General features: G+C 40.2%; 1 protein-coding gene across 3 annotated transcripts in view; it reads left to right on the forward strand.

The window, feature by feature from the left end:
• The window catches only part of LOC126187359 (uncharacterized), a 262,249-nt gene that overhangs the window by 31,158 nt on the left and 204,460 nt on the right, over positions 1 to 26,631 (forward strand). For all 3 annotated transcript variants that reach the window (XM_049928392.1, XM_049928394.1, XM_049928395.1), the window contains exons 7-8: positions 1,156 to 1,266; positions 20,811 to 21,014. In XM_049928392.1, coding sequence (XP_049784349.1) covers positions 1,156 to 1,266; positions 20,811 to 21,014 — 315 coding nt within the window. The remainder of the gene's footprint in view (positions 1 to 1,155; positions 1,267 to 20,810; positions 21,015 to 26,631) is intronic.

Raw genomic sequence — 26,631 nt, forward strand, 5'->3', positions numbered from 1 at the left:
CCATCCCCCACCCCTCACTGATCGCCTCCTCCTCTCCTCCACCATGTGATCTGATCCGACCCATCCCACTATGGTGCCCCCTACACACACACTGTGCCTGCCTCTCAGACCTCAAGGCCCCTGCACCATATTGTCCCTTCCGTGCACCACGCTCAGCTTCTCCTGCACCACACTCAGCCTCCCCTGCACGTCACATGGGTATTGCCCACCACCTCCTGCACAACGCACAGGCCTCGCGCGATCCTCCGCTACTGGAGTGATTCCGCCCGCAGCCCCCCCCCCTCATACCTTGCTGCTCCCCTCTTACCCTTGCTGCTCCCCTCTTACCCCTTGCAGCTCCCCTCTTTAGTAGAGCCCCCTCCCAGCACCACAGCTCCCCTCCCAGCACCACAGCCTCTCACTGCAACATGTGCGGCTCTTTGGACCATTTCCTTCACACCATATGGGGTTGTCCCCCATCCTCTACCTCTCATGCCACAGGAATCCTGCTTCGGGCATGCCACTTCAGGCAGACCCACCTTATCCCCCATCACACGATCTCGCCCCACAACTCCCCATGCACACTCTCCTCACACCCCACACACTCCTCTGTGCTCCATCTCTGCTGAGTTCCAGACCCACGCATATCCACATGGTGCCCTGCACTCTCTCATGGCTACCTGCAAGCCATCATCTCCCACTGCAGTCTGTTTCTGCCACCTTGCATCCTTTCTCCCGGCGCCATGCACACGCATCGTAGCACTCTCTGTCTCCTCACTCGCACCATCCCCTCTCGCGCCATATAACCATCTTGTGCCCTTCTCCCTCCATCCCCTCACTGTGCCTACTCGTTGCCATTATCTCTTCCCTTCTCTGACTCACTCACACTCTTTCTGGCTGCTCTTCCCAACCCCGTTCTGACCCACCCTTTCTTCGCTCTCTTTCACATCCACTATGTCCTCTCCATCTGTTCTTGCTGTCTGTATATGAGGATATTGTTGATGCCATTAACATTTATTATGCATTGTTAATTTAACAGAGTTATAGTATTACTTACTGTGAAGTGTGCCCATTGATAAGTAAATATTACTATGCCGTAAGTTTGCACTGTATTTGTGGATAACTTTACAATTTAAGTTTAAATTTAATGGCTATGCTGATCTGTTTCCTATCCAGCCAAGAGCAGGCAACATTGAAGGCAAAGCAGAGGATGCTGCGGGAAGACTGGGAACTGTTTAAAGCACAAAGAAAGCTTATTCAGCAGAAAATGTGGAACAAAACAGCAAGGTATTAAACAATTTTGTTTCAAGCTATTAGTGCCTATGGTAGTTTCCATATCAACCTAAAATGTGTTTATATACACAGTTGTTGTTAGCTGTAGTAAATTATTTTGACCACTGTCGATCCTTTTTCATTGATATCCCATGAATTAAACACAAAATCTCAATTTATTGTAAAATGTTAGGGGTTTCTTGAAATAGTGAAGCCTGAGTGTGATATTCATCTAAGAAATGTCATAAAGATTGTTAGTTTTCAGTGATGTTTGAGTAATACAGTCGAATCTAGTCCCAAATCATATGTTTTTGTGTAATTACTAGAATATTTAACTGCATGGCTCAGAAGAATTATGGGAACACATGTATCAATGTCTGGTATATTATGTCTATTTTCATTGAGGTGGTACCTATGGTCTTACTGCATAGCCTGAGATCTTCACTTTCAATGTATGCAACAACTAAAAGTCATTTGCCGTCTATTGGCTGTGTGTTGCCTTAATGTATCAGTTGACTCCTCAATAGGAAGGTAGTACCAGTGTCGCCTTGTTCTGTAGTAGGTACATAGATGGTGGTTGTTCGTCAGAGCAGCATCTGTTTTTACTACAGGAAGGTGTGAAAGAAACAAAGGTTAGAGAGTGGTCAGTATTGAACAAAACATTTTGTTTGAGAAAGAAGTGTATAGCAAGTGTTTATCTGAAAATTTTTAGGAATCACTAGAAATTTTATTTCCACTGTACTATGTCCTCGTCATATATCCAAGCACTGAGGAGTAAAATGAATGAATTACTTGTTTGAATTGATGAATTGATTGTCAAACTCAGTTGATACTATCTGCCTCTCCAAATGCCATGTGACCACTGGTGTAGATGTGGTAATTATTGCAAGACTTGAGTTTGCATCTCATTTCTAAAAGCAGAAATGTTTCAGACCAGTTGCCACATTCATCAGGGATTGTCTTACATTAAGAACACAAGACATTAGAATTTCATATCAAATCATTTGTAATAGTAAGTGTACATTTAGCAACTGTAGAACATTTTAATTTGTTCATAAATTGTGTTGAAGCTCTGTGGGCCTTTTTAAGAGTACGAAAAAGAAAAAAAAAAAAAAAAGAAAAAAGACGTAGTGGTTGCCATTGATTTCAATGTAGATTTTCTTAATTCTTCCAGTAATGATTCATTGCAGGTGGTGGTAGTGTTATCATTCAACTTAGTTCCTGCTGTAAACTTTAGGGTAGCTTATTTGTCAGAAGTAGTCATTGATAATGTCTCTATAAAAATGTCAAATGAACAAAACTATTATTTCAAAACCAGTAGTTAATGGCCTCTCAGACCACGACAATCAGTTCCTTATATGAAATGTTGATCCTAACCAGGATACATAAGCTACTAATATTGAGTCCAGGAGAGTAATCAGTTAGCCAAAAATTGATTGTTTTAGGGAATTTCTCAAAGATATGAACTGAAGTGAAACAATGAAAAATCCATTGTGTATTAATTAATTCTTTACCTTTTCGGGACACAGTTTTGCCTCAGAGTGATTCAGCGTGGACTGACGTCTACAAAAATGAATGATAATCACACCAGGTAATAAAGTGAAGACAATATGGCATATAGCGAAGGAGGAGACTGGTAGAACTGGAGATCAGGAGCAGATAATTTTGAGAGTAAATGTCACACTGTAACAGTGTGTGAAGAGTTCCAAGCTTTTATTACAAGCATTTCATAATTTGAAAAGATGTTGGGGTATGTAGGTCCTGCCATGGAATATCTCAGATCGGCCATTACACCCTCCCTTTACAGCATAAGTAATCTCCACCATATTCAGCAATAGAGTGTTCCAGTGGTTATGGTAAAATACCAACAAAGTTTAATAAAGAGTGTTGTGAGTCTATTAACATATTAAACTACTCCTGATCTGATCATGTAATTGTAGAAAAGTTGTGGAATGTTTTCATAGAGATAGTATCGACAGCAATTGAGAGGTATATACCACATAAATTAAGTCACTGATGACAGTGCCACTAAAGCAGAGTTATTAAACACGGTTTTCCAAAACTCCTTCACCAAAGAAGACAAAGTAAATATTCCTGAATTCCAATCAAGAACAACTGCCAAGATGAGAAGTATAGAAGTAGATATCCTCAGAGTAATGAAGCAGCTTAAATCACTTAATAAAGGCAAGGCCTCCAATCCAGATTGTATACTAGTCAGGTTCCTGTCAAAGTATGCTGAAAAAATAGCTCCATATTTAGCAATTATATACAACCACTCGCTCACAGGAAGATCTGTACTTAAAGACTGGAAAATTGCTCAAGTCATACCAATACCCAAAAAGGGAAGTAGGAGTAATCTGCTGAATTATAGGCCTATATCACTAACGTCGATTTGGAGTAGGGTTTTGGAACATTTACTGTATTCAAACATTATGAAGTACCTCGAAGAAAACGATTTATTGACACACAGTCATCGCAGTTTCAGAAAATATTGTTCTTGTGAAACACAACTAGCTCTTTATACTTATGAAGTAATAAGTGATATTGACAGGGGATGTCAAATTGATTCATATTTTTAGATTTCCAAAAGGCTTTTGACACCATTCCCCACAAGCGTCTTCTAACCAAACTGTGTGCCTACGGCGTATCGCCTCAGTTGTGCAACTAGATTCGTGATTTCTTGTCAGAAAGGTCAGTTCGTAGTAATAGACGGAAAGTCATCTAGTAAAACAGAAGTAATATACGGCGTTCCCCAAGGAAGTGTTATAGGACCTCTAGTGTTCCTAGTCTATATTAACGAAATAGGAGACAACTGAGTAGCCATCTTAGATTGTTTGCAGATGATGCTGTCATTTACCTTCTTGTAAAGTCATCAGATGATCAAAATGACTTGCAAAATGATTTAGATAAGATATCTGTATGGTGTGAAAAATGGCAATTGACCCTGAATAAGGAAGTGTGAAGTTATTCACATGAGTACTAAAAGAAATCAGCTAAATTTCGATTACGCGATAAGTCACACAAATCTGAAGGCTGTAAATTCAACTAAATACTTATGAATTACAATTACAAATAACCTAAATTGGAACGATCACGTAGATAATATTGTAGGTAGAGCAAACCAAAGACTAAGATTCATTGGCAGAACACTTAGAAGGTGCAGCAGGTCTACTAAAGAGACTGCTTACACCACGCTTGTCCACCCCATTCTGGAGTATTGCTGTGTGGTGTGGGATCCGCGTTAGGTGGGACTGACGGATGACATCGAAAAAGTACAAAGAAGGGCAGCTCATTTTGTATTATCACAAAATAGGCGAGATAGTGTCACAGACATGATACGTGTATTGGAGTGGCAATCATTAAAACAAAGGCGTTTTTTGTTGTAATGGGATCTTCTAATGAAATTTCAATCACCAGTTTTCTCCTCCGATTGCGAAAACATTCTGTTGGCACCCACCGACATAGGGAGAAATGATCATCACGATAAAATAAGAGAAATCGGGGCTCGCACAGAAAAATTTAAGTGCTTGTTTCTCCTGTGTGCCGTTCGAGAGTGGAACGGTAGAGACAGCTTGAAGGTGGTTCATTGAACCCTGTGCCAGGCACTTAATTGTGAATAGCAGAGTAATCACATAGACGTAGACGTTATTCAATTATGTAGCATTTCTTTTTTCACTGGAACATTTCCCTATTTGCTGAAATACAGGGTGTCCCACTCAAACCTCCCTGATTTCAAGGACCCAGGAGAGGAAAAACGCTATAGATATGACAATGAAAAATGCACCACATTGTAGAGCATCTCAAAGAATTTATATTCCTGCATCAGAAGTATTGTCGCCAGTGTGCAGCATGGTCGCATGAAGTGAAAATGGTGACTCCACAGCAGCGCGTGCAAGCAGTAGTGTGGTTTGCCGAAATAAAATCGCCGATTACTGTGCAAAGAAATTATCATTGTTTCTGGCAACAGAAAGTGTTCTGAAACATTCTGGCGGTGCACGTTACGGAGTTTCAGAAGAGGCATTGGAGGAAACCAGACAAACGTTTCTCAGAAGCCCACGTAAGTCAATTCGTCAACCATCTAGGCAACTTGATGTACCTTGATCAACATTGCATCGTATAGTTCACCAGCATCCTCTTTATGTGTGCCTACAAAGTGCAAATTCTGCAACATCTGACACTGAATGACAAACCACACTGACAACAATTTGCTGCGGATATGCTGCAGCATATTGATATGGATGCCAGCTTCCTGGAAAGATGTTTACTCTCAGATGAGGCAGCCTTTCATCTGTTAGGAAGGGTTAATAGGCATAATGTTCGGATTTGGGGTTCACAAAATCCACAAGTTGTCATTGAACATGTTTGTGATAGCCCTAAACTAATCATCTGGTGCAGGCTAATGCACGATGGGATTGTCGGACCATTCTCCATTGCAGAAGAAACAGTGAATGGGTCAGAGTATCTGGACATGTTGGAGCAGTTTGTGTACCCTCAGATACAAGACTTGCAACCCAACATCATTTTTCAACAAGATGGAGCTCCACCGCATCGGTCAATGGCTGTTCGCAAGTTCCTGGATAGGAAATTTCCTAATCGTTGGATCGGACGCAGTGAACCCATTGCCTGGCAACCAAGTTCACCAGACATTATGCCGCTTGATTTCTTCATGTGGGGATTTATGAAGGACCGTGTGTATGCGACCAGAGTGGATGATATTCCTACACTGCGACATCATATCACTAATGCGATTGCAACAATAACAGAGGAAATGTTACAAAGAAATTGACAAGTTGAATATAGACTCGATATTCTTCGTGCTACACATGGTTCGCATGTAGAGGTGTATTGATGATAAATAAATTCTTTGAGATGCTCTACAGTGTGGTGCATTTATATATATATATATATATATATATATATATATATATATATATATATATATATAAAGAAAGATGATGAGACTTACCAAACAAAAGCGCTGGCAGGTCGATAGACACACAAACATACACACAAAAATCTAGCTTTCGCAACCAACGGTTGCCTCATCAGGAAAGAGGGAAGGAGAGGGAAAGACGAAAGGATGTGGGTTTTAAGGGAGAGGGTAAAGAGTCAATCCAGTCCCGGGAGCGGAAAGACTTACCTTAGGGGGAAAAAAGGACGGGTATACACTCGCACGCGCACACACACACACACACACACACACACACACACACACACACACACACACACACACACACATATCCATCCACACATATACAGACACAAGCAGACATGGTTCGAACCTCTTAGTTCATCCCTATGAAATCCCCAAACCACCTTCCCTACCCTCTGGCTCCTACCCTTGTAACCGTCCCCGGTGTAAAACCTGTCCCATGCACCCTCCCACCACCACCTACTCCAGTCCTTTAACCCGGAAGGTGTTCACAATCAAAGGCAGAGCCACGTGTGAAAGCACCCATGTGATCTACCAACTGACCTGCCTACACTGTGATGCATTCTATGTGGGAATGACCAGCAACAAACTGTCCATTCGCATGAATGGACACAGGCAGACAGTGTTTGTTGGTAATGAGGATCACCCTGTGGCTAAACATGCCTTGGTGCACGGCCAGCACATCTTGGCGCAGTGTTACGCCGTCCGGGTTATCTGGATACTTCCCACTAACACCAACCTATCCGAACTCCGGAGATGGGAACTTGCTCTTCAATATATCCTCTCTTCCCGTTATCCACCAGGCCTCAATCTCCGCTAATTTCAAGTTGCCGCCACTCATACCTCACCTGTCATTCAACAACATCTTTGCCTCTGCACTTCTGCCTCGACTGACATCTCTGCCCAACCTCTTTGTCTTTAAATATGTCTGCTTGTGTCTGTATATGTGTGGATGGATATGTGTGTGTGTGCGAGTGTGTACCCGTCCTTTTTTCCCCCAAGGTAAGTCTTTCCGCTCCCGGGACTGGAATGACTCCTTACCCTCTCCCTTAAAACCCACATCCTTTCGTCTTTCCCTCTCCTTCCCTCTTTCCTGATGAGGCAACAGTTTGTTGCGAAAGCTTGAATTTTGTGTGTATGTTTGTGTTCGTTTGTGTGTCTGTCGACCTGCCAGCACTTTCATTTGGTAAGTCACATCATCTTTGTTTATATATATATATAGTTATAATAGAAGGAAACATTCCACGAAGGAAAAATATATCTAAAAACAAAGATGATGTGACTTACCAAATGAAAGTGCTGGCAGGTCGACAGACACACAAACATACACACAAAATTCAAGCTTTCGCAATAAACTGTTGCCTCATCAGGAAAGAGGGAAGGAGAGGGAAAGACGAAAGGATGTGGGTTTTAAGGGAGAGGGTAAGGAGTCATTCCAGTCCCGGGAGCGGAAAGACTTACCTTAGGGGGAAAAAAGGACGGGTATACACTCGCACACACACACATATCCATCCACACATATACAGACACAAGCAGACATATTTAAAGTCTTTAAATATGACAGTAGCAGGAATAGCTACAGAATTGGTGATGACAAGATTGTTTGTTAGAACGAGGAAGGAGAAGAAACGGGGACATCACATGAATTATGGAAGAATAAGACGATCCCAAATTTATATAAAATTTTTGTAATACTACTTTACGATCTCACACTTGAGAAACTGGTGCGTATGAATGAAATGTGAAACTATTTCCTAACATAAAGCTTTTTGCTTGTAGTAGGCCTTATTATATTTTGTTGTGTTATGAAAATGGCCATTTGTGCCAAAACAGTCTTGTTTATTTGGCTTGTGTTACAAAATTGCTGCAATATTAGAAAGGCCTATTTTGTTTTATCTAGTGGACAGTGACCAAATAGACATAATCAGATCAAGAAACCACACCAGTCTGGGGTATTATTTGGGTTTACAGATTTTTCAGTATTAGGTAACGACATTTCCATTTTTCATGTAGCAAAACGTTTGATGAAATTTGAGGAGGTAATAGATTCTTTCGCAGAAAGGAAAGCACACCATATAAAGCTGTAGCAAGATAGAGAGAAAAAAAATGCTAGGAGCTAATGATTGAAGAAATGTGTACTTTCTTGCTTGTCTCTTGTCTTTATTGGTTTTATGCATTCTATATTTAATTTTATGTCTCACAAAACAGCAAATTATTAGCTAATAGGCAATAAAGAGTGAAAATTTTCTGAAGAGTTCTTGTTCTCCCAATTACAAGTAATCCCATCCGCTATTAATTGTGAGATTGTTTTTTAAGAGGGGCAGACCGTCAGACCAGCCGACTGGGAGCAGGAGAGGCACCACAGGGCATTTCAATTTCTACTGTCCTGAATATAGTTTGATTGCATCCATTACAAAAATACACGTTTCAATTTCACAGAGCGAAATAACAGTGTCGTGCGATGCAAGAATGCCGTGTGAAGAGGCGTGGCACTGCACTTTGGCACACTTAAGACCAAATAACATGGCTTACATTTCCTTGAATATATATGTTTTATGTTTCAGACTTTTCAGAAAGATGTGCACTACAAGATGAGCATATTTTTGAAAATTTGTGTTGTTTTATTATTGACCTGGTTCGCAAATATTGTAGATCTGGGGCTCATGCGCTGAGCAGTCTGAGTTATAGTGGGCAGTCTCCACATGACCTGTGTTTACATTTAGTGATTTCGCTGTTTCCCCTTCGTTTACTCATACGTCAAATGAAAACAAAATGGATGTCTGTGGCTGGGAGCTATCAGTGAATTAAAATACATTCACATAATTACAGAAGGCTAAAATGTCATTAGTTTCAGATTTTATTTTATTTTCACCTTTCTGACAGTCACACATTAATCACCTTGCAGAACAGTCAAGTTATTTTTGTCTGTTTGCTAAAGAAACTTGACTTTTATTAACCTTTTCCACAGAAGCAGTCGATGTATTCGAAACGAAATGATTAAAATAATAATTATATCACTATCAAACGTAATAAATATTAATTTTATTAAATTAAGACACCCAATATCAATAATGCTTTTCATTGTTCTACAAACTTTTCTAGTTGGACTAATAACAGGAACTATAATGGAAAGTTATTGATTATCATATATTTTATTTTTAACGTTTCTTGGTGGTATATTAGTTCTATTTATTTATATTACGAGAATTGCATCAAACGAAATATTTCAACCTAAATCAATTACCATAATTATTACCTTAACAATATGGGTATTTATTATATCAACATTAATTATCTTAGATATATTAATATTTATAGACTTTTTCAAAAATACTGAAACTATAAATATTGATAATTCAATCAATTATCAAGAAATAACAATATCTTTAGAAAAACTATATAATAGACCAACATTTATTATTACAATAATAATAATAATTTATTTATTTTTAGCACTATTAGCAGTTGTTAAAATCACTAATATTAACCAGGGACCAATTCGTAAAATAAGATAATTTACTAATGAATAAACCCTTACGATTAAGACATCCTTTAATTAAAATCATTAATAACTCTTTAGTTGATTTACCCGCACCGACAAATATTTCATTTTGATGAAATTTTGGGTCCCTACTAGGGTTATGCTTGGTAATTCAAATTGTAACTGGGCTATTTTTAGCTATACATTATACATCAAATATTGAAATAGCATTTAGTAGTGTAGTTCACATCTGCCGAGACGTAAATAATGGTTGAATTATTCGAACCCTGCATGCAAATGGAGCTTCTATATTTTTTATTTGTATTTATTTACATGTAGGACGAGGAATTTACTATGGATCTTACATATACATACACACCTGAATAATTGGCACAGTAATTTTATTCTTAGTTATAGCAACTGCATTTATAAGATACGTTTTACCTTGAGGTCAAATATCATTTTGAGGTGCGACAGTAATTACTAATTTATTATCAGCAACCCCATATTTAGGAACAGATTTAGTCCAATGAGTGTGAGGAGGGTTTGCTGTTGATAACGCAACATTAAATCGATTCTTTACATTTCATTTTGTATTACTGTTTATAATTGCTGCCATGGCAGAAATTCATTTATTTTTTCTTCACCAAACAGGGTCAAATAACCCCTAAGGACTAAATGGAGATATCGAAAAAATTCCATTTCACCCATATTTTACTTTCAAGGATTCTATTACATTTGTATTAATAACATCATTATTAATCATACTATGCTTGATTAATCCTTACCTCCTAGGAGATTCCACAGTACTGGCTAGTTTCAACTGTTCGCTGCATTTCAAGTGCACGTTTTCATCTTCTAGTACATGTGGCATTATGCCATAATAAAGAACCAAACATGATATAATACAGTACTGGTGCTCCAAGAAAATTTACATCCCGAAAACCACACTGAAAATCTTAATATCAGGTCGAGGTCTCCTTCATTGGGAATCTGGACAATACGAATGTGCACTTAAAGTATGCACATTTTAGTATGGTTCACAAAATTCCAATACTCTTGGAGTATCCTCTGCTGTCTTGTTTCTTTTATGACATAATGTATGATCTTTCAATGTTTTACATGTACGTACATACGGGCTTCCTACGCCATGGTAGCTGCACAAGTGTAACACGTGCGAAAAAGATCATTATATGCGAAAGCTTAGCTTCTCTTGCAGTTTATTAACCTTAGAGACCAATATTATACGTGAAAGCAACACTATGTATATTAATTTAAACTATTAACTTTCCCTGTTTGTGTGTTCGTGCTCCTTAAGTGATGTTGCTGTTGGCTCACTACATCACGTGTCCTGTACTCTGAATATCCACTGTCATCGGCTGGCAAGATCACGTGGCATGAGCTATGACTGGCTTACAAAAGCGCACCGCAGTCTTGATTTCAATGATTCGGAAAAAACATGTGGTGTTTGGTGGAATTCCAATTTATACTTTCGTAATACGAAAACAAGCAGTGTACATGTTGCTGCACATCAAAGATATTTCCAAAACTTGTTTTTTTCCCTGAGTTTCGTTTTCTAAAGTGCCAGGAAATTCTACGCCCCTGTATAAAACAATAACCATTCAAAGGATTGATAAGGGAAAATATACTGTCACTTAAGATGGAAAAAGCATGATTTCACCTGCGAGAAAGTGTGTTTTTAACCGGGAAATCTGGGAAAAATCCGGGAATTCTTTTTTTTTTTTCCTCTCGCCTTGTTCCTGTATACACCCTGTGAAAGAGAGAGAGTTATATCAAAGATTGCTAAAGGCTGTTATGAAATTATATGAAAATAACACAGTGAGAGTAAGTATTAGGAATAGCTGGAGAGCAGAAGTCGAGGTGAATAAGGGTCTGTGACAGGGATGTGGACTGTCACAGACGCTCTTTAAGCTACACCTAGGAGAAATCCTGAAGACTCAGTGTAGAAAATGCCAAGTTTTGGGAGTGACAGTAGATGACACCAAGATATTTATCCTGTATTTTGCAGATGACCAGATTATTCTAGCAGAAATTGAAAATGATCTAAGCTATATTATAAGAAAGCTTAAAGAGGAATGGTGTAAGTTTGGCCTTAGAAGAAGTGTGAGTACATGTCTGTTGGAACAGAAAAAAATAAATAATTTGAAAGTGGACGGAGAAGTAATTTTAGATGTGGAAAAGGCAAAATACCTCGAGGTATTATGTAATAAACAGGGCACAAGCAATGATGAAATCACTATGAGCATTAATAAAGGAGAAGCTGTAATAAAGACGTTGTGTGGAACAAAGATGAGAACAACAACAAAGAAGAGAATGTATAAGACTATAATCCAAAGTGTAGTTTTGTATGGTGCAGAAGACTGGAACATTAGCATATGAAGTAAGAATAAACTGCCTGCCACTGAGTTGGATTACTTTAAGATGAAGCTCAAGCTGTACTAGGGTTGATAGGACAAGAAATGGTGTAATCAGTCAAAGGATGAAAGTGGGTAAGGATATCTGTGACAACATTCAATAGGGATAGCCGATGTGGTTTGGCCATGTAAATAGGATGAATGTAGATAGAATAGTACGACGAATACTATCCTGGCGGAAGAAAATGGTTTGCCTTCAGTGCAACTGGTGAAATGATTAGGAGGAGCCAGGTGTGAACCAGTAATATGAATGTCGAGGATAGTCAAGACAGAAGGAGATTTAACTGGGTTCAGAGAAGTGGTGCTGGCTGTAGATAATCAGCGAGAAGTAGTAGTAGTAGTAGTAGTAGTAGTAGTAGTCAATAACATTAACAGATTCCGAGTTTCTTTTATTTGCATATTATGATCATATATTGTAATAAATAACAAATTAAGTATAGGTTTAGAAAGAATGGTTAAGAAATTTTCATGGATATTAATAAAAAGTTTGTAGACATTTCTTTCTCAGTAGATATTCGAAAGAGAAACTATATGCATTCTGGATAAATTTTCTTTCTCATTTCATCTGAACGTCATTGGCTTGCTCCAAAGCTGATTAAAAAGCTGGTAATGTTTTTCCACTGTATTCTGATACGTGAAATTGACTGAATATCTCATTTGCAACCCAAGTGGCAAATCTTTACAGTTTCTCATAAACAAGTAAAATACTGTCTTGGGTTCACATCCAAGTAATGGTTCTTGAAAGGGAAGATTTTTGCCTTTGAATGTTACCTTTACTTAAAAGAACAGCATAAATCTGTGTGTACGGTATGCATAAGCATGAGAACTTTTATTAAAAACCTGTTCAAATACAACAAAAGTTTGTGTTGTTTCCTCTGGTGTTACGCACAGTTGTCATTTTTTTAGTAGTGCGTTAGAGTGTTGTAGTCGCTAGTACATAGTTTCTCACATATCCCTCGCATTAGCACCGCAAGTGAAATGTCAAGCGAGGTCAATGCTGTATTGAGCGCTTCGGCATATTGGGAAATCTTGAGCCTTTTTGAATGCGGTCATTGTTTCCTACACCCTATGACATAAATAAATTTATGTGAAACCTCAGTAGAAAAGCTACATCTATAAATGTAAGATGATCTTTTATATTAATCTATTAAACAATGTAAAAACATTGACCTCAGCAACGTTGCATAATCTGCAAATACAAGACTACCCTGTATTTTTTGAATGGCTGATCTGGGGAAAAAACCTCGTCTTATAGTCTGGTAAATACAGTAAATTATTATCTGCAATGCAGGTACCATTAGATGTCGGTAATATAAAAAGTAGAGTAGAAACCATGGAAAATTCAGGATGGAATGTAGCAATATAATGAAAAGGATAATTGCTACTCACCATATAGCAGAGATACTGAGCTGCAGAAGGGCACAACAAAAAGACTGTGGGAAAGTTAGCTATCGGCCAACAAGGTCTTTGTCAAAAATAGACAAAAAAAACGACACACACACACACACACACACACACACACACACACACACACGACGGTCTCTGTCAGTTGGAGTCATACTGCGATCAGCAATGCGTTATGGGAGAGGCAACCAGGTGGGGGTAAGGAGTAGCTAGGGCGGGGAGGGGGAGGGATAGAAGGGTAGGGGTGGGGGATGGTGAAGCATTCAGGGATGAAGTGGATAGTAGGACAGCTAGGTGCAGTTGGGAGGTTAGGTGGAGGGTGGATGAGAGCAAGGGAGGGGGTTGCAGAAAAGGAGACAAGTAAAAAGACATGGGTGTGTTGGTGGTTCTGTGTAGTTCTGGAATGGGAACAAGGAAGAGGTTAGATGGGTAAGGACAATAACTAACTAAGGTTTAGGCTGGCAGGGTTACGGGAACGTAGATATATTGCAGGGAGAGTTCCAACCTGCGCAGTTCAGAAAAGCTGATGCTGATGGGAAGGATCCAGATAGCACAGGCTGTGAAGCAGTCATTGAAATAAAGGGAACTGTGTTGGGTAGCGTTGTCAGCAGCAGGGTGGTCTAGTTATTTCTCGGCCACAGTTTGTTGGTGGCCATTTATGCAGACAAACAGCTTGTTGGTTGCCGTGCCTATGTAGAATGCAGCACAATAGTTGCAGCTTAGCTTGTAGATCACATGACTGGTTTCACCGGTAGCCTTGCCTTTGGTGGCATAAGTGATGTTTGTGACCATACTGGAGTAGGTGGTGGTGCGAGGATGTATGGGACAGGTATTGTATCTAGATTTGCCTATATCTTGTAGTAGATACCACCACCACCACCACCACCACCACCACCACAACCACCTACGCCAGTCCGGTCACAAACATAATCTAAACCACCAAAAGCAGAGCTACCTGTGAAACCAGTCATGTGATCTACAAGTTAAGCTGCAACCATTGTGCTGCATTCTACATGGGCATGACAACCAGCAAGCTGTCTATCTGCATGAATGGCCAACAACAAACTGTGGCCAAGAAACAGTTGGACCATCCTCTTGCTGAGCATGCCACCCAACAAGACGTCCTTCATTTCAATGACTGCTTCACAGCCTGTGCTATCTGGATCCTTCCCACCGACACCAGCTTTTCTGAGCTGCGCAGGTGGGAATACTCCCTGCAATATATCCATATTCCCATAACCCTCCTCACCTCAACCTTTGTTAGTCATTGTCGTCACCCATCCAGCCCCTTCCCTATTCCCATTCCAGCACTGCACAGCCCTCTATTCCACCACCGTGCCCAGTCTTTTTACTTCTCTCGTTTTCTGCTACCCCCTGCCCTCCGTCTAACATCCTAAGTGCACCTAACTTCCCTACTCTCCACCTCATTGCTGCACACTCCCAGCAGCAGTTTATTGTCCCCCACACCTACTCTGCTATCCCTCTCCCTCCCTGCCCCAGCCTACTCGTTATGACCACCTAGTTGCCTCTCCCATAATGCTCTGCTGCTTGCAGTCTGGCTCCAGCTGCCAGAAACTGTGGTCATTTGTGTGTGAGCTGCGTTTGTATGTGGGTGTGTGTTGTCTGTTTTTGGCAAAGGCCTTGCTGGCCGAGAGGTAGTTTTCCGACAGTCTTTGCGTTATGCCTTTCTGTGACTCAGTGTCTCTGTTACATGGTGAGTAGCAACTATCCTTTTCGTTATATTGTTAAAAAGTACGATAGAACATTCTTTGCTTCTTTCATACCACAATGGCTTATGCGATAATTTATTTGGTGTAACTCTTCAAGCTAAGCTAAATTTTCGAGGTGCAAAAGTATATAATATGAAGCAGTTGTGACCTGAGTTCAAGGATGTTCTGCAGAGGTTTGTTCAGCTGCTGCTATGCCTTATATTTAGTCTGTGATGAAATTGGTCATAAATATATCTTTTTGAAACCAATGGCTCAGTTAATGGAGTCAATACTAGAAATAAGAATAATATTCATGAGCAATCCCACATACCTTGGCCCAGAAAGGTGTCATATTTTGACTAACTTGCAAGCAGCCATTAAAGTTTAGCTACTAATGAAGTTTAGTTTATGAGGATCAGGCCATTGGGCTACTAAAAATTATTATTGTTATAAACAGTTTATTGATGACCAACTCCTACTCCTTCAACAAATTTCTTTGTGGAACCGATTGACAGAAATTTCATTAATGATATCAAATAATTTAAATGTTATATAAAATCTGTCTCATGCTTATCTTCAGTGCAATAATGTTGTTAATGGTAATAAGTGTTATAAATTGTTTTTTGCTTGATGACGCATGGCTACAATAACATAAGGATTATATCATGCCCTTCAGTGTGTATACATTTATGTGCTTGTGGTAAGTTCTGTATTAGTTCTTAAATGAAAACATATTTCACATTAATTATGACTTACTCTATATCCATGATCTTTTCATTTAACGATCCTACCTTCATTTCGAGCAGAAGACGAATGCACGTATTGCTTCATTGTGATGGTGTTCTCTAATAGTATCACGAAGAGTGGTACAGGGTCTTTTCCATTGCTATCTTTGGTAGTTTTTGACATTTAAGCCACCCTTTCCACTAGTAAGTCGGAGAAGTCAGATAGTTGTGAATTAATTGTGTTGATATATTGGGAAGAAGTTCATGAGTGTAGAGTGGAATCTGCATGCATTTTAATAATGTGGACAATGCATGGAAATTTGCAAGTTTAGAGAAAAAAAGTATATAATTTTTTACAGACCTTGTTCTGAGTAGTTGATTTGATTGCTTGAAATATTTTTATGTAATCCTTAGTGTTGTAGACAGTCAATGTGACATACTATTCATTGGGTACAGCCAATTAATTGTTTAAATACTCAAATCACCTTACGCATACTGACATCATTTGTTGAAATTGGTTGTTTGTTGCACATCAGGGATTAGTTCTGAATTCATGTTGAGACCTTCTATCTCTGTTTCTGTCTTCTAAATCATCATCATGGTTGTCCCATAAGGGGCATCTGGCACTTAATTTTCAGCTGAGTGTCTATTTTTCCAGTGTTTCTCTCAGTTTGAGTGCATGTTGGGAGCTGTATTTTTTGTTTTCCCCTTTTTCGTTTTCCACCATCCCTGCATGTCAGAATTGTATATGATCTCTGTGTTTAAATTTTGTTGGGAGTTTAATGTGTATTCTGATTGGACTGATTGTGTCCTGTCAGCAGTGGAAATCCACAGTGAACTGGGAGTTATCTGAAGTGTTTAGATTAATTCCTGTTACTTTGATAACCCAACATCTGTATTAACCTCTGTGAATAGATCTCTGGTACACAGAAACCCTAGCTATATTTAGATTCTGGTGAGCTCAGAATCATCAACAAACAGAACGGCACTTCAGCATACTGGTATATCCATTTACACATTTATGACTAAGTTACATGTTACTGTTTAAGTAAAAACATGTTTCACTTTTTTGACGTATACCATATCTGTGATGGCTGTTTTACTAAGGATCTGAGTGAGGAACAATATCACTCTTTTATTTTTTTTTTAAAAAAAGGCATTTATTTCTGTTTTCCTTTAGGATATTCACACTGTGAATCTGTGGAATGAAAAGTATAGCTAATATAATCTAATCTAATGGTCCCCATGCTTACTGTGTTCAGTTTGGCTCCCCCAATGTTTTTCCTTACCCATCCTCTCCTGATCCACCACTCCACTCCATGTGCACAGAAAATTTTCCTTACCTGATTAATGCAGGTTTACTGTTGTCACATTTCTATCCTGTTACCTTGCTGCATCACCATCCTAGCTGTCAGCCAGCACCTTATCTTCTGCCTGTCCCTCCATTCCTTCTTTATGTCCCTCCTTCACTCACTCTCACCCAACCCCCTTTGTCATCCGTACACTATAGCTTTGAAGGAGAATTTGTCTGAAAGTTAACAAAGTTCTCTGTCTAGTTTACATGCCCACTGATGATGATTCTGCACCACAACAATTTGATTACTTGTTACTTTTATTCATTGAGTTATTCATATCCTCTAACTATTAACAATAACTGGAAACCAATGTGGTTTTACTCCAAGCAAGGAAAGACTTCACAGGTGCTAAACAGAGTTGGTTCCTTGTAACTTCTACATCACTAGATTCAGTGGATATTGAGGCGAGGACAACTGTGGGAACAAAGAATGTGTCGCAAGGGTGATTACCATCGGTGTAATTAAGAAATGCTGGTGTTTGGTGGTGGTGGTGGTGGTGGTGGTGGTGGTGGTGGGGTGGGGGTGGGAATAGTGTGGCAAGAGTTGTAAAGCAGTCATTTAAATACAGTGTTGTGCTCAGGGTGGTCAACTCTGCTGTTGGCCCCAGTTTGGCAGTGACCATTCATTTGGGTGGACAGCTGATTTGTGGTCTTGTCCACATAAAATGCTATGCAGAAATTGCAGCAGAGCTGGTGTATGACGTGGGTGCTTTCACAAGTGGCTCTGTCAACCAGGATAAGCGTAAGGTAGGAGTAGAATAGGATGTGCTGGGTGGGTGTATCAGACAGGTCTTGCACCTGGGTCTTACACGGTCAGTAGCGAGCCAGTGTGTGTGTTGGACCTTCCATCAAGCTATGCCCCCCCCCACCCCCCTTGAAGATGTCTCCCGCAGTCGGAGACGAAACGTTGGGAATCACCACAGATTTCATCAACCGACCACGGCATAACAGCCCGGATAATTACAATGGACATGATATTTCCGGCCGTGAAAGTCTACATTTTAGTAAAATGGACGAAGATATTGTGTAGGTTGTTTGGGTGGTGGAATACCTCTTTGGGAGGCAGTATATGGTTCAGTTGTTCTATTCTGGGAGGGGCTGCACTTGGGCAGCTAGTTCTTGGGGTGGTGATGGCGACAGTTTTTGTGATGTGAGGATATGGCAGAGGATTACCTGTGGATTAGGTTTTGAGGATAGTACCCATTTGTGAAGGCCATTGTGAGAACTTCCACACAGAGGGCACAGGAACATTTGTGAAGGCCTTTGTTAGATCTGCCATACTCTGAGCGAAGGAATTTTCGTGACTGAATAGGTGGTTGTACTACATGGGAGTTAGTTTTTGAGAGTGGAAGGGATGACAACTAAGAAGATACAATTATTGCCAATACTGGGCTTGATATGGCCAAAGGTATGGATGGCTCCATCAGAGAGATGGAGGTCACATCTAGGAAGGTGGCACAGTGGGCTGAGGTGGTTCTGATGAAGGAAACTGGAGAGAAAGTGTTGAGACTGTGGAGGAATGAGAATATAATGCCTTGGCTCTACGTCTAGATCATATCATCAGAGTTTGGCAAAGGGTAGTGCTATGTGGATGCCCATGGCTGTGTTGCGAATGTGTACCTCAACGGTGTAGTAGTTGTATGTGAGGATGTAATTAGTGAGATTTATAAGGAATGAGATGGTGGGTTTGGAGATGGACAAGCATGTTGGGATTGGTAGTTTTAGCTGCAAGGGGATGTTGGTGTATGGAAAGATGGCATCAGAAGTGATGAGAGTGATTCAGGTGGTTTTCAGGTGGGTGTGGTTGAGACAGCGAAGGAAGTGGTTTGTATCCTTGACATCGGAGATTCTTTTGGTGGAAGCACAGTAACCACATATAGGATTCTTGGATTAATGGGTCTTGGGCAGCACATTCAAGATAGGTTTGTGGGTGGTCGTTGGGGTGAGGAGGGAGATAGATTCTGAGCAGTGATTCTGGGGGGGACGTAAGGGCTTAACTGGGCATTCAAAGTTACAGTTGACATTGGTCATGGGATCACTTTGACAGAGCTTTTAGGTAGAGGAGTCAGACAGTTGGTGGAAACTTTGTCAGATAGTCACAGTGACTCATCAAAACGGTGGTGGAGCCTTTGCCTACAGGGAGGATATTGTCATTGTTTGTCTTGAGGTTGCAAATCTTCTGTTGAGAAGTTTGTGTTCCTTGGAAGGAATCTAAGAAAGGAGGCTGAGCTCAAGTTGGAGGCAAGGAATCCCTGAAAGATAACTGAGGGGGTGGTGGGAGGGTCAGTGGGTGACAATTTGATAGTGGTATGAATTGGTAACACAAGTATCAATGTTGAAATTAAATTGGCTTTGGTGAGATGGATTAGTAGCAAAAAAGTATTTTCATTGTAGGGTTTGAGAGAAGATGAAGGATTTTTGATGAATCCAGCATGATTGGATGTAGGTATGGGCTCAAGGTAAGGCCTCTGGGTAGGACTGAAACTTTTGTAGTATGGACATTTGCGGATATGTTGGCAACAGGGTTTTAGGTTTGTTTAAGTGGCAGGTTTGGTTGGATTTTGGGAGAGCATTTTAGAATGTGGACATGGAAGAGGTCAGCTTGGCAGGTCTGAATGCTATGAGGAGTTGGTGAGGGTGTTCACTGGGGATTGTCTAGATGTTGACGGGGAGGGGTGCTGAATAGTGAGAGCTGGATGTCAATAACTTCAGAATGCTGTTCCAGATGTTGGACAGTAAGAATTTCAATTTGGGAGATGCAGTATGTTGGGAGTGCACATTAGCAGCGTCTTGCGGAGGGAGCAAAGGTCGTTCAAGGATGCCTGTGCCATGGAAATTTGTTTGTGTAATATAAAGTTTGTGAGGGTTGTAGATTGGCACAGTTTGAAGATTTTAATGTCATTGTGAAAAAAGGAATGGCACCCAGAGGGGAAATTTTATGGTTCCGCCATTGGAGGGGATACCATGGCTTAAACATAGTTTAAGGAATACGATATGGGACTGGGTTTTAGCTGAAGATGGGGATTCTTTTCTCAACTGACACAGGTTGTGTGTGTGTGTGTGTGTGTGTGTGTGTGTGTGTGTGTGTGGATTGGGGGGCGGGGGTCTCTCACACATTAATTTGATTCAGGAACAGATAAAGTATGTTGTAGCAATTGCCCACTGATGCAAGAAAAGTAATCATCTTCCCCATGCTTCTTGATTGTATTTGTATTCTGACACTTTCCTGTTCTTGATATAAACCCTGTTTCTTTGTTTCTTGTCCACACTCTCTGTTAATACTGCAGTCTTATGATACTCACCCTGTCATTTGTTGTATTAACCACTTCTGCAAACTGTTTCAATATCACTCCAGATCCCAGAGAAAGATGATACAATTTTAGGTTCTCAGTGCACAAGTAAGTGTGAAATTTTTATTTCCTGTGTTTATCTAGTTAACATGGCTAAACTTTCAACCTGTTTTCTCCCATTTTGATGTTTATTATTTTATAATCAGAATGGGAAATTTTTTCCTACAGTGAGCTACGCGAATTTGATGAGCATTTATTGAGTTTGACTGGAGTGGGTTGCAGCGATAGTGGAGTTGATGATGGTGGCAGCACGTTATTGTGCCCAGGCTGTAGTGCAAGACGTGGTTGCACATGTGATGATTGTGCCGTAGCCCACTTGCTAAACTGTAGTCATTTCGTTTCACCACCAGCCTCTCCTATACCTTTTTATAGGTAAGTTGGGATATTGTTTTCTAATAACAATAATGCTTACACTGAGGTGACAAAAATCATGAGATACCTTTTGATAGCAGTCTGACCTCCTTTTGGCTGGCGCAGTGCAGCAACTCTTTGTGACATAGACTTGACAAATCATTGGAAGTCCCCTGGAGAAATACTGAGCCACACTGCCTCTGTAGCTGTCCATAATTGCAGAAGTGTTGCCGGTGCAGGATGTTGTGCATGGACTGATCTCTCGGTTATCTACCATAACCATAACCGAGCAGGAGAGCTTCTGCAAAGTTTGGAAGGCAGGAGACGAGGTACTGGCAGAAGTAAAGCTGTGAGTACCGGGCGTGAGTCGTGCTTCGGTAGCTCAGTTGGTAGAGCACTTGCCCGCAAAAGGCAAAGGTCCCGAGTTCGAGTCTCGCTCAGGCACACAGTTTTAATCCGCCAGGAAGTTTCATCTACCATAAATGTTTGATTCATGTTGGGTGACCCACGTGGTCAGACCACTCGCCCGAATTGTCCAATGTAACCAGTCATGAACAATTGTGGCCTGGTAACAGTTCCATCATTGTTTGGGAACATAAAGTCCACTAATGGCTGCATTCCATGTGAACACAGTCCTTAGCATTATGGAGCCACCACTACCTTGCACAGTGCCTCGTTGATAGCTTGGGTCCATGGCTTTGTGGGGTCTGCACCATGATTGAACCTTACCATCAGCTTTTACCAACTGGTATCGGGACTCATCTGACGAGGGCCTGGTTTTGCAGAATAGGATCCAACCGATGTGGTCACGAGCACGAGGCACTGTAGGTGATGTCATGCTGTTCGCAGAGGCACTCGTGTCGGTTGTCTGCTGGCATATCCTATTAAGGTCAAATTTTGCTGCAGTGCTCTAACGGATATATTTGTTGTACGTCCCATATTTATTTCTGTGGTTATTTCACACAGAGTTGCTTGTCTTTTATCACTGCTCTTTGCAAACTGCACTGCTCTTGGTTATTAAGTGAAGGCCATCAGTCATAGCATTGCCCATGGTGAGAAGTAATGCCTGAAATGCGGTATTCTTGGCACTGTTTTGACATTGTGGATCTCTGAATATTGAATTTCCTAATGATTCTTGCAATGGAATATCCCAAGCATCTAGCTCCAATTACCATTCCATATTCAAAAGTATGTTAATTCTTGTCGTGCGTCCATAATCACCGCAGAAACCTATTCACGTGTCTCACCTGAGAACAAATGACAACTCTGCCAATGCACTGCCCTTTTATGTCTTGTGTACTCGGTACTACTGCTATCTGTATATGTGCATATCACTATCCCATGACTTTTGTCATCTCAGTGTATTTGTTTGAGGCTTTTAGTGACTGAAGTAATTCTTTAAATCAGTTTTCTTTATTTCTTTGTTTTCTTTTTGTAAACTTCTGTGTGAAATACTGAAAGAAAAGGAGATGACAGTAGCTTTGACTTGATTGCTTATTTTTTTATTTCGTATCTTACGACTCGCATGACACCCTCTCTGGAAATGAGACTATCTTGCTTGCTGGTTCTGCCCAAGTACATTCAGTTGCATTTCAAACTGAATCCATGGAAGAATTATTTTTATTTTGTGATTTTTTTTTTTTTTATGGTTGAACATGTTATGAACATCTACAGAAACAATAAGTCATGAAGTATTTAAAAAAAAAAGCCGTGTGTGATGCACAGAACTTCACCAGTGACCTTCAAAATATGTTCAAATAGAATGAGAACGTATAAGACTGTAAGTGATGAGAGAGCACTACTGATTGCCTTTTTGTAGGTGAGCGAACATGTCAAGTGCCATCACTGTGGGAATCTCACAAATTAGACAAGAGTTTGAACTTCCCTTCCATATGTCAGGACGGCAACTTTCGGTTGTCTATTCATAGAGGCACTTGCTTTCAAGAAATTGGGGCTGTATTTTTTATCAGCACTCTTCCATAAGATTTTGTGGCTACAAGATGTGCATCACTGGTAGTTCTGAAGTTTAGTACAGAGGTTTTCTCAGGATTTTGTAAAGTATAGAGGAGCTGGGACTTACAATTGAGATAGGTGAGTCAACGTTCAGAACAGTTAAATGTGAGAAAGGGGTATTTGGGTTTGGGATGCTGTTGTTTGGAGGGGAGGGAGATCCTCTCTTAAGATTTTTTAGGAAATTATAGAAAGGACAAAAAGGATTCTTGCGGATTTGATTGGCAGTTCGTTGAGAAGTTTTTCACCATGATTTTGAATTAGTTTTCATCATATACGGATATGAGGAAAAAAGAGTATCATAATTTAACGGTAAATAACAAATAATGGTTCAAGAATTAAGAGCGTGGGCCATGTACGAACACAGTAGAGGGATGAAACTTTCTGGCAGATTAAAACTGTATGCCGGACCGAGACTCGAACTCGGTACCTTTGCCATTCGCGGGCAAGTGCTCTACCATCTGAGCTACCCAAGCACGACTCGCGCCCCGTCCTCACAGGCTGTGGCTAAGCCATGTCTCCACAATATCCTTTCTTTCAGGAGTGCTAGTCTTGCAAGGTTTGCAGGAGAGTTCCTGTAAAGTTTGGAAGGTAGGAGACGAGGTACTGGCAGAAGTAAAGCTTAGAGACGGGGCGCGAGTCGTGCTTGGGTAGCTCAGATGGTAGAGCACTTGCCCGTGAAAGGCAAAGGTCGTGAGTTTGAGTCTCAGTCTGGCACACAGTTTTAATCTGCCAGGAAGTTTCATATCAGTGCACACTCCGCTGCAGAGTGAAAATCTCATTCTAGGGACAGTAGAGGGATGTTTAGCAGGTCACGAAATAAGTTTTGAGTTTGGGGGGAAAAGGTGCTTATCTGCCTTGAGGTCTCATTTAGATAATTATGCTGACAGAAGTGTTGCCTGATCATTGTCCTTTTCAGTGTTTGCTAAAGTTAATGGGAAAAATGCCTAGGCCTAAGGTTGTTGGTTAAATTTGAGGTGGGCGGGGATACATGGTGGATGTGTAATAGGTGTAGAATTTGTAAGTTTATGTTGGGATTAAGGTGTTAGTGTAGTTTTTGGAACTGAATGATAATACTGTAGTGTTTTTGTGTGTATTTTGTTTGTTTTGAGTTGTTTATATTTGAGGGTTCATATATTATTTTCAGTTAGTTTTACATTAGTTTGTTTTTGTTGTTGGGTAATATTTCTGGGTTAGTGGGAGAAAGACTCTTGTTAGATGGGGATGTTTGGGTGATTTGTACAGTATTAAAATGTGTTAATGTTTTAATTTTTATGATGAATGTTACCATGTGTTTTGTGCATATTATGCACTCTATTTGTATTGGGTAACTGGAATTAAAGTTAACATGTACGAATATGTATTGCTTTGTTTCTTAGTTAATATTGTTTACTCACTCAAGGTTAGTGGGTATTGTAGAGTTTGGTGTAGCTATGTAAGTCAATTGGTCTTTAAATATGTCTTCTTGTGTCTGTATATGTGTGGATGGATATGTGTGTGTGTGCGAGTGTATACCCGTCCTTTTTTCCCCATCTTTGTTTTTAGGTATATGTAAGTCAAAAGATTTTTTTCAATATCAAATGTGGCATTTTTCATCAAAGTTGCTTTATTGTTTGTTGGTATTGTGCAATACGTTTCAGCTATGTGGAACAATTGAAGATGACTATACTAACTTTGTCTGTCTCTCTCTCTCTCTCTCTCTCTCTTTTAAAATATGGGGTTTGTTTATTTTTGGTTTTGGTTCATATCTGAGGGGAGGAGGCATCATTTGCTGTATTTTTAGCACCAAAAGCCCTCCAAATTCCTGCACGTGTCCCGTAACTAAAGAAGCATTTTTTAATTATTTTGAATATATTTTGTGTTATGGAAATTGTTTATTTGGTACAGATGAAGAGTGAAGTGATCAGTACCATATTGTATATTAATGAGAAGCTTGTGCCTGTCTCTGCCATTTTGATGGTGCTATAGGTCAAAGATGATGCCCGGTATCAAAAGTACAAGTATTTTCTGCAAAATTTATTGCAGAAAGCTATTTGTGGTTAAAATATTAAGAAATATATTAGGTAAATGAAATATACTCTCGTTCAAAGATATTGGATGATATAACAACATATTTGGAATATAATGTGTTTCCTGCAACATAGAACAAATACTGCTTTAGTTTATCCTCAACTCCTTGTATGGTCTTTTGTCCAACACTTACAAAACTTGTTGTGTTGACAGAGGTTCCACCTTAGTAGTCCAGGTTAGTGGGGGTTCATCAATTAATTCTAAGAGGTTACCTGTGACTCTGTGGTCAGACTAAATATGTCAATCTGCACTTTTTTGATCCATGCCAAACTGTTGTACTTTTGCTATTAGGAGGGTGAACATACGGAGAAAGGAGGAAGGTTGGGGGGGGGGGGGGGGGGAGAGAGAGAGAGAGAGAGAGAGAGAGAGAGAGAGAGAGAGTGTTTAAGCACTTATGTGTGTATACACTGACAAAGACAGTGAAGAACCCAGAAGGGGAGGAGAAAACAAAATGGAGCTTCATGGATTGAGAGGGAATTTAGTATTATTTCACTGATTGCAGTACTGAGTCAAATTTACAAAGACCTTTGTAGTATGAACCCACTTAACAGTATAATGTTGCACCCGTTCTGGCTTGGATGCATGCAGTGATTCAGTTGGCCATTGTATCATCTCGTGAGGCAAACTGGCCACAACTGTTGTAATTGATTGTTGATATTCTGTATATTGACACTAGAACAGAGGTGATGTCCGAGGTGATCTCTCTACCGGGGACATATCTGAGGAGTGTGCTAGACACGAAGGCACCTGAGTGTCATGCAGACAGTTCAGACACCCATGCCATCTGTGGACAAGCACCATTCTGTTGAAACATGACACCACAACACTGTTGCATAAGAGGTACGCAGGGTGCACATGATGTGCTCGTGTGCCATCAGATTTTTCCCCACCACTACCAGCAGTCGCCTGAAGCTATAGCTGATGGCACCACACATCTTGATGACAAGAGTAATGCTGCTGTGCCTCTCCAATTTAATGGAAAAATGTGACCTCTCCTCAGATCGCTGCCATACTCACTGACTGTGGTAAACCAGGGTAGTGCAGAACTGTGATTCACTGCTGAACACAACACAGTGTGACACCATTCATCAGCAGTCCGTGGTTCCTGGGCACAGCACCACTCCAGATGCAGTTGTTGGTGTTTTGGTGTTAATGAAGCATACGCAGGGCTTGGTAATTACCAAGGCAGCTGCTGCTAATCTCTGATCAATGGTGTGGGATGATGCAGAATGATGCGGGAAATCCATTACTAGTGCAATTTTTGTTACTGTTAAATGGTATGCCCAATGTGAAGATCTCCATTGATTGATTGATATTTACTAATGATTTTAAATCTTCCATCTGCACATCAGTTTGCAGCTAGCAGTTAAGAGATTTGGGAATTAGGATGAAAATACTGTTGATAAAATTTTCTGCTGAGGAGAAAATAGTGTGCATACTTTGTAATTGTTAATAGATGTTTCTGATCCTCCAGAAATTAGCATGAGGAACACCACTTTTAAATTTCTTCATTTACTTTGTAAGATGTACCATGCAGAGTAAAATGATTAAAATGCTC

This window comes from Schistocerca cancellata, chromosome 5 (genome assembly GCF_023864275.1).
Source record: "Schistocerca cancellata isolate TAMUIC-IGC-003103 chromosome 5, iqSchCanc2.1, whole genome shotgun sequence".
Taxonomy (NCBI): domain Eukaryota; kingdom Metazoa; phylum Arthropoda; class Insecta; order Orthoptera; family Acrididae; genus Schistocerca; species Schistocerca cancellata.